Consider the following 13,395-nt stretch of genomic DNA (forward strand, 5'->3'; position numbering starts at 1 on the left):
GAGGTGTCCTTGTACAAAATTTTGTTAGTTGATAGTTTTGAGGACTGGCAAACAGGTCTATGTCTGGAAGGCCCCATTTTTGAGTAATCATTGCAAATACTTGTGGATCCAGTTTCCACTCGTGGGGATCCAAGATGTTTCTGCTGAGGTCGTCTGCCAATGTGTTCTTCTGTCCTGGCAGGAACTGAGCTTGTAACTGAACTTGATAAGCCAGAGCTGTGTTCCACAAGGTCATTGCTTGCCTGCATAGAGGGTAGGAGTGTGTACTCCCTTGTTTGTTTATTAAGTTGTCCTGGATGTAACAGATTCTTGAAGGCTGTCAGAGCATTCTGTACAGCTAGCATCTCTTTTTGATTGATGTGCAGATTCCTTTGATCTGCAGTCCATACGCCTTGAACACACTGTCCTGCCATGTGTGCCCCCCAGGCGTAGTCCGATGCATCTGTTGTCACAGTTTGCCTGGCTGGGGGCAAGGTGAAAGGCTGACCCTTGTTGAGGTGACATGCCTGTGACCACCACAGAAACTCCTGTTGTAGGCAGGGAATGAGAGATATCATTGTGTCCAAGCTGTGGCTGTATTGAGACCATACATTTTTTAGGTACCACTGTAATTTCCTCAAATGCAACTTTGCAAATGGTATTAGTAGTATGCAAGATGCCATGAAGCCCAAGGCCTGCAGAATTTTTCTTGCAGGTAGCTGGGTCTTTGTTGCCATTGTTTTGAAATATTGAGTCAGTTGTAGTCGTTTGTCTGGTGTCAGATAAGCCTTCTGGGCCGTTGTATTCAAGCTGGCACCCAGGAATGTCATATTTTGTGAGGGTACTAGATTTGATTTCTTTTCGTTTACTGTGTACCTCAGGCAACTTAGATGATGTTTTACAAAAGCCAGATGTTGTAAGAGGATGTCCTTGCTTTCTGCATGGATGAGGCAGTCGTCCAGGTATGGGTATATTTGAATTCCTCTGTCTGCAGTATGCAATTAATGGTGCCAGGCATTCTGTGAAGACCCTGGGCGCAGTAGATAAGCCAAAGTGCAGTGCAGAGAATTGGTAATGGGTTGAACCTGCAATGAAACGGAGGTATCTTCTGCAACTTTGTCTGATAGGGACATGCAGGTATGCCTCCTTGAGGTCCAACGTTACTAGCCATGCTTTCTTGCCCAACATGGGAAGAAGCTGCTGTAGTGTTAGCATCTTGAATTTGGGTACTTGTAAGAAGGTGTTTAGAACTGAAAGGTCCAGAATTGGTCTCCAGGCATTGTCCTTTCTGGGAACTAGAAAGAGTCCCGAGTAAAATCCTTGGCCTTGCTCTGGAGTAGGTACCAGTTGAATGGCTCTCATGTCCATGAGAGCTGTAATTAGTTTTTGTGCCTTTACCCATTGATTTTGTGGCAGGTTTGGCATTCCTCTTTTCATTGGCAAGGTGTGAAAATGGAATCTGTATCCTCGTGAAATTATGTCTAGGACCCATTTGTCCTTTGTGACAATGTGCCAGTTGTTTGAAAAAAGTGCGAGTTTTCCTCCCAAGGGGGCTACCAAGAGAGTGTTGCTTGGCCAGATGAGGTGCAAGTCATTGAGTTTGCCTTCTGGTAGTTTGGGACCTGTCTTCTCCTCCCTTGTGTGTTGCAGTGCCCCATTGTCGAGGTTTGTACTGGGCTTGTGGTTGTCCTCTGCCTCTTGGACATCTGTATTTGCCCCTCTGTGGTCTGTCAGTAGCTGGAAAGGACCAATTTTTTGTTGGCCAATTTCTGCTGAAGCGAGGGGGCTGTACCTGTAGAAAATCTTTGACTGTCTGCATAGATTTTGTCTTATCCTCCATTTTCTTTAAGACGATTTCTGCTTTAACTCCAAAAAGAACATCCTGCTGTAAGGGAGCATCCAGAAGCTTTGCTTTAACATGATCAGGCAGAGTTTGTTCCTTTAACCAAGCATGCCTACGTATAACAGACCCAGTGACAGCTGCTCTGCAGGAAGCCTCCAAAGAATCAAACCCACATTGTAAAGTATGTTTGCCCACCTGTTCAGTTGCATGCAACAGATCCTGCATTTCTTTCAATTCAGACTGTTGAGGGAGTGTGCTCATTTTTTGTTTTAACTGAGACATTAGAAATTGCTGATATTTTAGCATGTGAAATTAGCTATGAGGGCACTAAATTGCCAGAGTGGCTGAGGTGTAAACCTTTTTCCCCCACCTGTCTAGTGCTCTGGAGTCCCTTTCAGAGGGTACAGGATTTTTTGCCATAGAAGCCTTAGCCCCTTTGGGACCCTGGGAGATAGTCTCTGGATCAGCAACAGGGCTTTTATAAAGGAATTTGTGGGAATCGGGCACTCTATAGTATCTGTCAGGTTTGCCTGGAGCAGGAGGCAGAGAATCTGGGTTCTAACTGGATTCTAAGTAAACATCATCCACAATGTCTAAAACTGGGGGGATGGCAAGTCGTCTGTGCTAGGGGAGTAAAAGAAACTCTCTGAGCCTTTTCTTTGAGTCAGAGTAGTCCTGATCTTCCCAGTGAAAATCTTCCCTCATAGTGTATAAAGTTTCCCCAAAGGAGTAGTCTTCAGGAGGAGAAGCTGAGGGAATAGAATCCTCAGCATCAGAATCTTCATAAGGGGAGAAGGAGTAATCTTGGTCCTCAGAGGAGCCTGAGGAAATAGACACTTGTTCAGAGGAGGCATAATCTTCCTCTTGTCTAGGCCTTTTGTCGGGTGGGGGTTGGGAACCCCTGATTAAAGAGATCAAATCTTCAGCCATTTTGAGCATCTGTTTCTTAGGCATGGGGCCTTGTACTGGAGACTGAAGTGCAGTCTTTTTAGGTTTAATAGGAGTCTTAGTCTTAGGATACGTTTTTATGGTGAGCGTCATCGGTCTGTAGACACCTTCAGAAACCGAAGGTGTTTGTGCAGCACCGACATCTTTATCAGCAGTGTCGTCGGTAGGGGCTAAACAAAATGGCTGCGTCAGCCTAGTTACTCTCCGCCAAAAGCTCCGAAGCGGTCCCGGGTTCCAGATCTGCGGTAGTCAGGGGCTGCGTCAGAGCCTCACTGAAGACCGGAGACCGGACCAGCTGAGGCCTCGGAGTCTGGCTTGGGTCTAGGCTGCCTGTCCTTATCCCTGCATTTTTTGTGCACGCCGGTAGTCGGTTGCTCCGACGGCATAGTGTTATGCGAAATCAAAGCGTCTTTTTATAGTACGCTTATTAAACCTAGCACAAAAACGACAATCAGTGACGTTGTGGTCTGGGCCTAGGCAAGGTATGCAGTAAGAATGAAAATCCTTATGAGGTATTTGCTTCCTACAAGAAATACAATTGTTAACTTTTTCTGACATCGGTCTGAGGCAAGAAAAATTTCCCCAATGGGGTACTTACCTTTATTGAAGACTTCGGATCTGAAATTCGACTTCGAAAATCTCAGGAGTCGGCCGACCAGCACTTGCGAACTGCTTCTGCTTCGGGCACTGCGCGGCAAGAAAGACTGAAGAAAATGGCATTGGATGCATTATATATATACCCCTGGCGCACTGACGTCAGGGAAGAAGTGACAGCAACAGACGCCGGACCAATACTTTGGAATTCCGGCCGACTGCGAGACCGCCTGACGACAGGATAACCCAAGTGTGATGACTGCAGCAGGGTAACAAGATGAACATCTGGCGGTGTTTGCATAGTCTGTGTCACTAAAGCTGGCGCAGAAGCAGTATGCCGAAATCAACGGTGTGGAAGATTCCTGCACCGAGAACGGTGCTGTCAAAATTGGAGTTGTCTGCACTGAAACCATCAGAGCCAAAAAAGCCTACACCGAAGAAATTGTCGGTGCCGAGGGGGTCTGCGCCGAGAAAACTGTTGGCACCGAAGCCATCTGTGCCAAAGTGTCTGCATCAAGAAAGTGGACAGTGCCGAAGGAGTCTGCACCGAGAATTCAGTCAGTGCCAAAGATGACTGCGCCAATATACCAACTGGTGTCGAGAAGGTCTGCACTGAACTAGTCGGTGCCGTAGTAGTCTGCACCATGAAGGCTGAAGTCTGCGTCGAAAGTAATGGTGTAGAGGGACCAGCAGACATAATCAGAGACAGAGTCAAGTGAGTCAGTGCCGAAGCAGCCGCTGGCACCGACTGACAATTTAGCCTTTTTATGTTTCAGTTCCTTAGGGTCTCCAGAGGGAGACGATGGAAGAGACTTAGACCTTTTATGTTGTTTGAAAGGAGGAGAAGATTCCTGCAACCCAAAAACTGCCTCGCAGAAAGAGGTCTTAACGAGACCCTTTAGTACTAGTTTATTTTTATGTTCGTTCAAAGTCCTGGCAGAAAAACCTTTACAAATCTGACAGGGCAGCTTCACTGTGAGATGAGGCACGCCCAAACAGCAAACATACAAGTCATGCATGTCAGAGGGAGGCAATGTGTCTGCACTCCGAGCACCTCAAAGTCTGGACTCCCTTTCTTCTCAGACATTATATATCCACAATATATTCAAAAATTAGGCACACACACACACTGTAGCACGGCCCAAGTGAGGGCGAGGAAAGACTACCAACAAAGGTAGTAGAAAATGCCAAAAAGGTACAGGTAATAAAGAAAAAGAAAATACGACTTTATTTAAAGTCGAAAAACTAAGAATTCTGTGAGAAAAAACTTAAAAAATTATCAAAATATACACTTAGGTGGAGAGGAACGGCTCGACACGGTTGAAAAGCGACGCGGCAAACTAGATCCAATGTAACAGAGAGGGCATGATGGGTAACTATCTTAGCTCGAGAGGTTTGTGGCTGACACGAGCTTGAAAAAAAGGCCGGCTCGGTTCCGAGGTCAGAAATGAATCCCAAGAGTAAGGAAGAAACGAAGATTAACAACATCAGATTCACTGTTGCAGTATTCCTGACAAATGAGTGATTCCCAGTGCTGAAGGAGGTAGACAGAATAGTGGTTGGCTAATGAGTAGATGAGCTGTCTAGCAGTCCAGACAGGCAGACCTTTCAAAAACAGCCACACACCTGGAGAGAGCATCGATTTTATAGTGTTTGGTGAAGGTGCGCACAGAGGGCCAAGTATCAGCTTCCAAAGTGGAAGGAGCTTTTTGGTAGGAAGGAAAGAACTTAGCATAGTGAAAATAGCAGGAGGAGATGCCCTTTGAAATCCAAATTGCAATAGCTTGTTTGCAGACCAGCTGGCCCTCCTTAGGGCTCATAAATGAAACAAACAGCTGGTCAGTCTTGTGAACACTCAGTGCAGTGGATAATCCAAAGTTTAAGGTTTATAAATGACAATGTGATCAAGACATACAAAACCTTTTGCAGGCTCTTTTTACAGATAATTTCATTACTTCTAAGTCTCTTATATTATTCAACACACCTGTACCTCAATGTGTTAAAAAGATTAAGCTTCCCTTGTTATGGTCTATCCTAGCAGTGGCTAGGAAAATACTAACTAGAAATTGGATTTCAGATACACCTCCTTCGTTCAATGAATTTAAAAATGTTATGAATATAATGTGTCATATGGAAATAAGCACAATTAGAATGAGAACAACTAGAAAAACATCACATTTTATTGTATGGGATAATTTACAAAATTTGTTAAAATAATTCTAATTTCAATAGCACAGTATTTTAGTTTAATTAATTGATCTGATTGTAGTGGATGTCTTTGTAAATACTTTAGTTGTTTTGTTGAATATTATAATAATACCTATTTTTAATTATTTGTATAAAATTGTTATGATATTTCTCTTATATGCTAAAACAATAAACTTGTTTTAAAAAAAAAGACATACGAAACCTTAAAAAACATCTGAAGTCTGGATGAACAGGAATGTGATCATCATCTTACAAGTCTAGCGTTACCAGGAAATTGGAGAGAGGGAGAAGAGGGAATAGATTGTGAAATGACAGCATTTTGAAATAGGGCAATATCACATACAGGTTTAGGAAAAAAGATCCAGAAGCAGTCTCCAAGTACTTACTTACTTTGACACTACGGACATCCTTGAATAAAATCCCTTCCACACCTGGTAAGGAGGAAAAGATTTTATCACTCCTTGAGACAGCATGTGATGAACTGGCAGAAACAAGAGTCTGATCTGGAGGATGAATAATGACCCTTGGAAAGGAGGAATTTCCTCCACTGACATCTGTAACCTTGATGAATGATCTTCAAAACCCTCTTGTCTGAAACTATCTGTTGCTAAACAGAAACATGGAGATTCAGACTTTATTGGAAGAAGAAATGGACCAGGGTGGAAGTGGGTCACAAGGTCTCTTGAATAGTCACAAACTAGACTGCCCTTAGTTTTGGAGGTTAGTGACATCTTTTTGAAACTCCCTTGCTATTTCTTCTTAAACGTCTGTTTACCTGAATTCTGTTGAGATTGCTTATTCTGTTTTCTACCAAAAATGGAAGAGCAAGAAAACCCCTTGGACAATTTGTAAAAAGAAGGCTGAAAAGTGTTGAGATTCCCTTAATTACACCTTTTCATGACACTTTTTGATCACCTCTGCAGCAGAGGGGCTGATCAATAAATCTCTACCCAAGGGAGAATTTAAAATCTAATGTTTATCATAAGCTGGAATGTAGCCACGCAAGCATCCTTAACAGTACTAGCCCTAGAAGAAGTATCAAGAGTCATACATACACACACACACATGCACACACTGCAAACAATGAGTTGTGATGCATCCAAAAGAAGAAACCAGGTTTTTAAAGCAGATTTTTCCTTACAAGAAGAAATTGCAATTTTGTCAGAACAAACTAATATATGAACTTGGCGATTCAAAATTCTGAAAAACAAAGTTGTTTCTCACACCTTTCGATTTTCTCAAACTTATCAGAAACAGGATTGGAATTAACCAATTGCTTAGCAGCACTGGGATCAACTAAGGCTACAGCTGCTGGGTCAGGTTTGAGAAGTGTATAAAAATTTAAAGACGGAGAAATTTTATACATCCTATCTGCCTTTTTAGGGCCTAGTAAACTATTCCAGTCTAAAAAAACTGAGTAGACACATACTTGCTTTTCTGTTTCTTGACAGGAAAAATCAGGCCAAATGTGTTAACAATGGTAGCAGTTGCTTCCCCTGGGATGGGCACAGCATTTTGACAGGGAAAAACTTTCCCTCTTCTCTCGCCCAGGACCAATAACAGTTTCTCTCTCCCTTGCCCACTGCGAGGACCCAACAGCGGCAGAGGATATGGATAACCCCCAGTCGACAGTGGTTATAAGAGCTACAACAAAAGGGTATGGGATTTCTAGAGAAACATTCATTTTCACTCAAATGCTTAAATCCATTAACCGACATGGGTGGAATTTTTCACAAGATGCATGCATACACCATTTCTAATTTAAGAAACATGTTGATATATACAAAAATAAACATTCATCTTATGAATAAGAGCAAAACTCACATCTTTCTGGTTAGAGTGGAAAAACCTAAGTGTAAAATTACAGGACTGGGATGCAGCTGCAAACTGACCAAGTGCCTCTGCATAGCGAGTCAACAGGTATCTGGGAGAAAAGAAAAACGACTGTTACATTACTACACATTTTCAGTTGACATTAAAGAATAGAAAACATTCCACAGAGAGCGAAAAGAACGTTAACACCTTTAAAAAAATACACTTCAGCAAATGTTTCCAAAAGTACAACCATGTAAAAACTTACCAAAACAGATGTTTAGCAGTGTACACTAGCCCTGATACGTCCAAGTTACATTTTAGGAAAAATTTTTTTTTTTTGCTCAAAGTGAGGGTGAACTTGTCTCTATGCAATCTCTTTCTAAATGTTTCTCTCAGTGCACATCAAACTTTGTTACAACTGTCTCAGTGCACATCAAACTTTGTTGCAACTGTCAAGGAAAAAAATCAGATGAGCTCATTGAAAGCTCATAGTATGAGGGATGCTTTCACTACAGTGGCCATCCTAAATGGATTTAATACTTGAGCCATTCTGGAAGCAGCTAACTGGACATCATTTCATACCTTCTCAACACACTACTGGGTAGAGTCACTGTAGGGCTAGGACAGACTGTCACAGCTATCTTTCAGGGTACACTACACTCAGGTTATACTGCTCAGGCAACATTTCCGACCTGCCTTACAGCTCTATGAACTGTCCCAGTAGCAAGGACTACTGCAACTGTGATCTAAACAAAAAAACAAAATACAACTGTGTAGAAATTTAACAAGAAACTCAATTAGATTACTGCTGCAGGATTTTCTCTCTCACCATCCTTTATACAAATGTCTCTTTTATGAGCATATTGGGCTGGGTGGTATAAGGCTTTGATTCAGGTCTGGGTAGTGGTTAGGTGAACTTCATATTCATTACTTCTTAGCTTCATCTCTGAGTAGTCTACTTTAAACTGTGTACCTTTCTGGCTACCTATGCATGTCATTCCTTGGTGTTACTTTCACTTCAAAGGCTCTAGCCTCCGTTTCTGGGGCAAGAAAGCGCTGAGATGGCAAAGGTAAAAGTCTGCTTTACACCTTCTGGTTCTGCACAGGCAATACCTTAGTTGTAGGTGTACATCAAGGGTTTGGAGGATGGTTTCTCTCTCTTACACAACAGACACCAATGGATACTTGAAGTCATTAGAATATTCCACTTCCATTTTCCACTGATTAGATTTTCTCCATCACACTACTGGTATATATATTCCCCTTCAGCTCACATGGGGAGAGAGTCAGGCTACTTGAAGGTGGGACTGTCACACTAAGAGTGACAGCATTTTGTCCTTTAAAGCACTAATTCCCTTGATTTGCTAGTTTCAAGCTTTACATGTTGGCTAACATGGTACACTGCAAGGCAAACTCCTTCAACTTCCAAGGTGAAGTGCCTGTCTGCAGGCTTCACCCTCTTCCAGTGAGACATTGTAAGGCTATGCCTCACCTACTTGGTGATATCACTTCTCAGTGTTTCTACCCACATGCTGGCCTTCTGTGCACTCCCATGATCTACAGGATCACCACCGGCAACATGGCAGTTATGTGCCTCCAAAGCATGTCTTCCTCGTGAAGAAGGGAGGTAAATGTGTGTAACCTCTTCACTCCTCTAGTGTTATGGCTGGTACCCAAAACTTGGTTTCTTGGGTCTTAAGTCAGGGCTGCATTTCTTAACAACGCTGTGTCAACAATGGAGGCAATGAATCGTGGGATCCTGATAAACCCCTTTGCAGTCTTGCTTCTCTGGGATCATAGCTGAAGTCATCCTACAGGAGGGGGGTCACATTTTCATGCAGCAGAAAGGCCCCTGATAAGCAAGTGCCCAGGGTGGGGGAACCCTGAGGTTTTTTTTTTTTGGGGGGGGCAAACTGTACTTCAAGGGTTTAGGAAGAATCTCAAGTTCTAGAAGACACAGCTGATAGTGAAGAGCAGGTTTCTCTTGCATATCCTCCTTAGACTGGGCTTACAGAAGACAGTCATCTGGGTTCCAGGTATCAGTAGACTTATGCCCTGCATTCTCAAAAATGTCAACCTCAAGATGACACATTTTGTGAAGTCCCTGAGAATGCTGCACAGCCCAAAGGACAAATAGCTAACTTGGCAATGGCTATCCTCCATTCTGAACCAGAGGAATCATCTATGCTCTTTGAATAAGGGATGTATAGAGTAAGTTATCTGAGAATTAGAGTAACCATGAAAACCATGAACATTAGCAACAGGGATATGAATTACAGTGTAAGCATACTCAACTTAAGAACTATTGGGGATAACAAAAATAATTCAGTGTTGAAAAGGCCAGATCGGGCCTCCCCTGATGATCCTTTTCTATAACCATGAAAAGTCTGCAATAAAATCCCATCCTCTATTCCTACAGAGGGCACCTTTTTATGGCCCCCTGAGCAAAGAGCTGCTTAAGGAGGGGGAAAGCTAAACATCCTGATCTGCTGGGATGGGTGACATTTCCACAAGACGACAAAAGGTTATGAATCCTATTCTGTAGCCTAAAGACAAAATATCAAGACAAATAATTTGAGGTAATCTTCCCAAAGATGTCCTTAAAGCCAAGTTACATTCCCCCAAGGGGATCTGGAGAGAGCTGTGGGTGTTGCTGAGGTGAGAGAAGGGGGGCAGTGTCCTCCACAAAACAGTCATGACTATTCACAGGGGATCCTGTGATGCTAACTTCAGATGGCCTCCTTAACCTGTCCTTTTGCTTGTCTGGTCACTGCTTCTCGAAATCTCTGCTCTGCGTTGCCAGTTGAACCCATGTCTAGACTTGGGGAGCGGTGGAAAGAGAATAGCTGTTTAACTGTTCACAAAGTTTTCCACTTTTTATTCAAGCTTACCTAAAGGGACTAAAAAGACTTGTCTACAGGTGCACTTAAGCACTTTGACATCTTCTGGAAGGGGTTGTATTCTTGTCAGGGATACCTCCTGATGATCAATTTGCTGCTGCCATGGATGCTGCATTCACAGCATACTGGTACTGAAAGTACAGTTTTGTACTTACCATAAGTGTAGATGTTCGAGTGTATACATTGCTGTAGTCATTACACTTGGGTTATCCTGCCGTCAGGCGGTTCCCCAGTCGGCCTGAGTTCCAAAGTCTTGGTCCGGCGTCAGTTGCTGTTGCCTCCTCCCTGATGTCAGTGCGACAGGGGTATATAAGATGCAGCCGCCACCATTTTCTTCAGTTTTTCTTCCCCCAGATGTCAGGGGCCCCCAAATAGGTAGGCAAATTCAAATTGCTAATAAAACATACATAAGAAAAGCAAACGACAACTTTCAGTTACCATCAAATACTCCCCACAGGTAGTAAAGGGTAGAAGACATAGGTACGTACCAGCAAGTAAGAGGGGAAGGAGGGAAGGTAACCTGGACTGCAGCAGTGTATACACTCGATCATCTACATTTATGGTAGGTACAAAACTGTTACTATATTCATTGTGTTACACTGCTGCAGTCATTACACTTGGGTAGAATCCCAAAGCTGAGGTAGGGTGGCTGGCTCTATAAGGCATTAGGAGTGGCTATAAGGCCCTGCAACACTGCAGTGGTGAAGCCAACTCTGGATTTAGAGTATAGAGGCAGATGGTAATGCTTGGTGAAGGTATGCACAGAACTCCAAGTTGCTGCTTCCAAAATATCCTTGGTAGGTACTCCTCTGAGGTAGGCATTTGAAGTGGCTGTTGCCCTGGTGGAGTGAGATCTAATGCTGCTAGGTACAGGTTTTCCATGGTGTGTATAGCAGAAACTTATACAATGTCCTATTCATTTTGAAATAGTCTGTTCTGAAATGGCTTTTCCCTGTGCTCCTGCAGCATATGCTACCAATAATTGCTCAGATTTTCTGAAAGCTTTGGTTTTGTCCAAGTAGAAGCGTAACTGCCTGTGAATGTCCAAAGAATGCAGTAGTCTCTCCCCTTTATTCTGTGGCTGTGGATAGAAAGTTGGCAAGTGAATAGTTTGGTTTAGAGCCACACTTGATACCACCTTTGGCATAAACGTAGGGTTAGTTCTTAAAGACACCCTGTCCTGGTGGAAAATGAGGAAAGGTTCCACTGCCATTAGTGCCTGTAATTCTGAAACTCTTTGTGCTGATGTTATTGCCATGAGCAGAGCAGTTTTCCATGAGATGTATTTTAATTCTGCTGCGTTAGCTGGCTCAAATGGAGGTAAAGTTAATTTTTCCAAAACAAAGTTGAGGTCCCAAGTTGGAGTAGGTGCTCTACGGGGTGGTCTTATGTTTTTAGCCCCTCTGAGGTACTGTGTTTAGCAAAGGATTAGAGAAAATTGGTGGATCCATGTTGTAATGAGCAGAGATGGCATAGGCGTGGATCTTCATGGATGAAAAGGAGAGGCCTTTGTCCCGCATCTCAGTTAAATATTGTAGTATCTGAGGAATGTTTGGGACAAGAGGGTCAAGGCTGTGAGCCTGGTTCCAGGCACAGAATCTCTTCCATTTATCCGAATAGGCTTCCCTGGTACTAGGCCTTCTGGCCTCCAGAATGACATCCATAACAGCCTTGGAGAGACGCACTGCTTGCTTGACTAAGGAATCTTCCATGCAGCTAGGTTTAAGGTCTTTAGCTGGCTGTGAAGTGCTGAGTCAGCAGATGTGGGATTTGAGGCAAAATCCAGGGTGGTCCTTGTGCTAAGTTCTTTAAGATTGGGTACCAGTGCTGGCGTGGCCAGTCTGGTGCAATCAGGATCATCTTTGGCTCTTCTTGCCTGGCTTTTATGAATACCTTTGGAAGGAGAGGTAGTGGTGGGAAATTGTATACTTGTAGGTTTTTCCAGCTGAATGAGAGGGCATCAACTTTCCATGCCTGTGGATGGTAACTCCTTGTGCAGAATTTCTGTAGCTGGCAGTTCATTGGGGATGCAAACAGATCTATGTCCGGGCTCCATCATTTCTGTGTTATCACTCTGAATATTTGTGGATTCAATTCCCATTCGTGGGGATCCATGATGTTTCTGCTTAAGTCGTCTGCCAGTGTGTTTTCCTCTCCTGGCAGGAATTGTGCTTGCAGATGAACTTGATAGTTTAGAGCTGTGTTCCACAAGGTCATGGCTTGTCTGCAGAGGGGGTAGGAGTGAGTGCCCCCTTGCTTATGTACCACATAACTGTGGTGTTGTCTGTCTTTAGTAGTAGTAGTCCTGGATGCAGCAGGTCTTTGAAAGCTATAAGGGCATTTTGTACAGCTAGCATCTCTTTTTGATTGATGTAAAGATGCCTTTGTTCTGTGGGACACTTGCCCTGAATACATTTTCCTGCCATGTGTGCTCCCCAGGCGTAATCCGAAGCATCTGTTGTCAGTGTTTGCCTGGCTGTGGGTTGAGTAAAAGGCTGTCCCTTGTTGAGGGGACAAGCTTGAGCCCACCATCGAAACTCCTGTTGAAGGCAAGGAATTAGTGGTATAACTGTTTCCAAACTTTGACAGTGTTGAGACCATACACTCTTTAGGTACCATTGTAGTTTCCTCATATGCAGTCTGGCATATGGAATTAGTAGTATGCAAGATGCCATGTAACCCAAGGCCTGCAGAATTTTTCTTGCAGGGAGTTGGGTCTTTGTTGCCATCAATTGAAAATATTGAGTCAGTTGTCTTTGCTTGTCTGGCGTGAGATAAGCCATCTGGGCCATTGTGTTCAAGCTGGCATCCAGGAATATTATCTCTTGTGAGGGCACTAGCTTTGATTTCTTTTCGTTTACTGTGTAGCCCAGGCATCTTAACTTTTTTACAAACGCCAGATGCTTTAGAAGAATGCCCTTGCTCTCTGCTTGAATCATGCAGTCGTCCAGGTACAGATAAATTTGAATTCCTTTCTGTCTGCAAAATGCAATTACTGGTGCCAGGCACTTTGTGAAGACCCTGGGCGCAGTAGATAAGCCAAAGGGCAGTGCAGAGAATTGTTAGTGCATTGAACCAGCTATGAATCTGAGGTATCTTCTGCAGTTT

General features: G+C 43.4%; 1 protein-coding gene across 1 annotated transcript in view; it reads right to left on the reverse strand.

Moving 5' to 3' along the window:
- Positions 1 to 13,395, reverse strand: part of NAA25 (N-alpha-acetyltransferase 25, NatB auxiliary subunit) — a 3,186,723-nt gene that overhangs the window by 1,257,707 nt on the left and 1,915,621 nt on the right. Inside the window, exon 15 of the mRNA XM_044069750.1 lies at positions 7,397 to 7,496. Coding sequence (XP_043925685.1) covers positions 7,397 to 7,496 — 100 coding nt within the window. The remainder of the gene's footprint in view (positions 1 to 7,396; positions 7,497 to 13,395) is intronic.

The sequence above is a fragment of the Protopterus annectens genome, chromosome 4.part0 (genome assembly GCF_019279795.1).
Source record: "Protopterus annectens isolate FY-2018-M chromosome 4.part0, PAN1.0, whole genome shotgun sequence".
Classification (NCBI taxonomy): Eukaryota; Metazoa; Chordata; order Ceratodontiformes; family Protopteridae; genus Protopterus; species Protopterus annectens.